Source organism: Pelobates fuscus, chromosome 2 (genome assembly GCF_036172605.1).
Source record: "Pelobates fuscus isolate aPelFus1 chromosome 2, aPelFus1.pri, whole genome shotgun sequence".
Classification (NCBI taxonomy): Eukaryota; Metazoa; Chordata; class Amphibia; order Anura; family Pelobatidae; genus Pelobates; species Pelobates fuscus.
Window position 1 is genome coordinate 138,548,796 of NC_086318.1, and position 2,925 is coordinate 138,551,720.

The window sequence follows — 2,925 nt, forward strand, 5'->3', positions numbered from 1 at the left end:
AGAAAATTGTTTAAAAACAAAATTAACAAAAATATAACTGGATGGAAGACATAATCAATAATTAGGTGTTCTAAGTAGATCAAAGTCAAAGCTTAAGGTAAAACTCCTTTTTATTCAGCGAACGTCCACAATGAGATGTGGAAACACTCTGGGGTACGTGTTTCTATTACAGAAACTGTTTATTTGGTTTGACAGAATTCTAAATCCGTTTCCATGACATATAGAATGTTTAGGTCAACTGCCATTATTGCCTCAAAAGCACACATTGTATTTAGTGACAGCTTCAATAGTAAGCATATTTATGTTAAAGAAGCTGAAAGAAAAAATCCCTCACATTTATTGACAGTCTGCTTATAAATAATGAACAATAAAAGGAAGAATAGGAAAAGTGAGATCTGGAAGCAAAGACCCAGGCCGTATTTCACTAAATGGGAGGAGCGTTGTTTGAGGAAGGCACAACAGAAAGAGCAGAAACCAGAATGGAAGGCCGAGCAGAGTAAGCAAAAACTCTGGCCCCACCTAAAGAGGTTAGCCACAGCAGTGGGGAAACTTTATGAGCAGGGACTTTGTAGACAACAAGGGCTGTGTCTGTGGATCCCATTCCAGGATGCTGCTAATTCTCTCACCAGTCTTTACAAAGAAAGTATGGATGCTCATCAACAATGCTTTGGCTTAGGATCTGAAATAGGACATCAAAGGCTCAATAAAGAACTGTTAGCCTGGGTAAATCAATGTCAACCTACTATTATGAAAGAAGATTTAATAAGAGTTCTACTTGAAAAAGTACCATCTCCAAGGAGCTCACATGATCCACCACATATGGCTGATGAATCATCCGTAGCAGCATCTCTCCACGGTTTATTAAATGGCAGAATGGCAAGCATGAGTACTCACGCAACCATCCCAGCATCTTGCAGCAGGTTGCGAAAGCGCACCTTGGCACAGTGCTGCGATCTATTTACAGATTCACCACCCTGTAAACGAAACAGACTGATTTTACTACATTTCAACTGTTTTTAGATAATGATTGTTTTAAAATATGTATGTATTGATATAAATAAATAATTTTAAAGGATAAATCTTGTGTTTTGTTGTGTATTTTGTGAGGTAGTAAATGAGAGTAAATGAATTTTTATTTCAAAGTTTGGTATTTTATAATATGGAAAACACAAAAAATTAAACAACCTCTCTTTTGGTCCTCATTCTGTGTAACGCAATGTGCATCCTATACAAGGGATAACATTTATACTTTATTAGTCTATTGTCATTGCAAAGCAAGATAATTTTTTTTAAATTGATTGTAACTCATCATTCATGACATATCTGATAATTCCTTAAGATTAACCTTTTGAAATGTGAGGTCCTCGATATCACCACCCTGACAGAAGAATATGATAATCTGGAACCCAAATTCCCATTCCGCTGGTGCACAGAAAAAAATGAAGTTTCTAGGTACCTGGGTGACGGCTGACCCACTCGATCTCTACCATGCGAACTTCCTGCCTCTAGTACGCAACACCTTTGAAGACCTCAAGCAGGGGTCATACCCATATATATCCTGGTTCGGACGCATGGCAGTTCTAAAGATGAATGTTCTGCCGCAAACATAAATAAATTATGTTAAAGGACAAATCTTGTGTTTTGTTGTGTATTTTGTGAAGTAGTAAATTAGTGTGAATTACTTTTTATTTCAACATTTAGTATTTTATAATAGGGAAATAAGATGAGAAAAAAAAAAAAGAAAAACAACTCTCTTTAGTCCTCATTCTGTTTGATGCAATGTGCATCCTATATAAGGGATAACAGTTATACTTTATTAGTCTATTGTTATTGCAAAGCTAGATAATTTTTTTTTTTTAAATTGACATTGGATCGTACAGTTGACTGATCTCCGGTTTGCCACACTCTATGGAACTGGAAGGCACTTAGAGGCCTGAATCCTATCTCCCCTTAACCGAGTCTCCTTGACATGCGCTGTGACGAAACCAACCTCGCCACTGAGAACTGGAGAAGCCTGGTTGCTAGCCTCCTGCCCTGCGACTATGGCCCCTGGACATATTGCACTGTAAAAACTATATTTGGGCATGTAATAGTTTATATTACTGCTACTGGGCCTTTAAGGGCCATCCGTGGACCTATTGGGACTTGTGGGATACTGTACCTTTAAGACTGTAGAGCATATTACAGTAATCCTGCCTTTAGTCCTTTAATATCATGTATGCATTTATGTGTTCAGTTAACCTGGGTTATATGTATGCAGCATTCACTGTTTGTTCGGTAGAATCACTCCATTCAGTATATTGAGTGAAACTACCGAACAACCAGACCACCCAGGAATAAGTGTGCCTCCAATTGCCGTTTGCAACAATGTTGCAAACGGGTAATTGGCAATCAGTGTAATGTATTCTTTGTCCTCTGGGTGGCCGCCATTCGGGAAACGAACACGTGGCGGCGGCCATCTTAAACTACCGAACAGCGGTGTTTTGCCGTCGAGTGTCTGGAACTAAAATCGGACACTTGACTAGGCAAACACCGCTGAGACCTCCATACTTCCAGAAATTCGTATGGAAACTACCGAATGACCCGCCGTTCGGTAGAAAGAACCCCACAAACAAGGGAATTCATTCAAACCCTCTCCAGGCTCTATAACACAGGCAATTCGTCTGTTTTCATTCCCTTGTTTGTGACCGACCGCAGGGCCAAAATGCATGGAACTGTTTTCGGATACTTTACCCATGCGGTCGGTCAAATCTTTGGAACCCCATATCTCCCGAACCGTTCATCCGAATGACTTGAATTTTGAATATGTTGTCCCCCTGAATAAGGGCTATCCAGCGATGCTGGATTTAAAGGTGTACCCCCTGTTTTTGGGGTACATCCAGAACTTGGCTGAAAAGGTGTACCGGATAATTGGGTTTAATGTTA

At 39.6% G+C, this 2,925-nt stretch overlaps 1 protein-coding gene across 1 annotated transcript; it reads left to right on the plus strand.

The window, feature by feature from the left end:
• The first annotated feature begins 360 nt into the window (after positions 1–360).
• On the plus strand, positions 361–1,020 carry LOC134586200 (HUWE1-associated protein modifying stress responses-like). The gene has a single exon (XM_063441696.1). The coding sequence runs from the start codon at positions 361–363 to the stop codon at positions 1,018–1,020; it is 660 nt and encodes a 219-aa protein (XP_063297766.1).
• The last annotated feature ends 1,905 nt before the right edge of the window (positions 1,021–2,925 follow it).

Bases quoted from the DNA above. Each gene is read 5' to 3' on its own strand.
- LOC134586200 (XM_063441696.1), top strand. From the start codon at position 361: ATGAACAATAAAAGGAAGAATAGGAAAAGTGAGATCTGGAAGCAAAGA.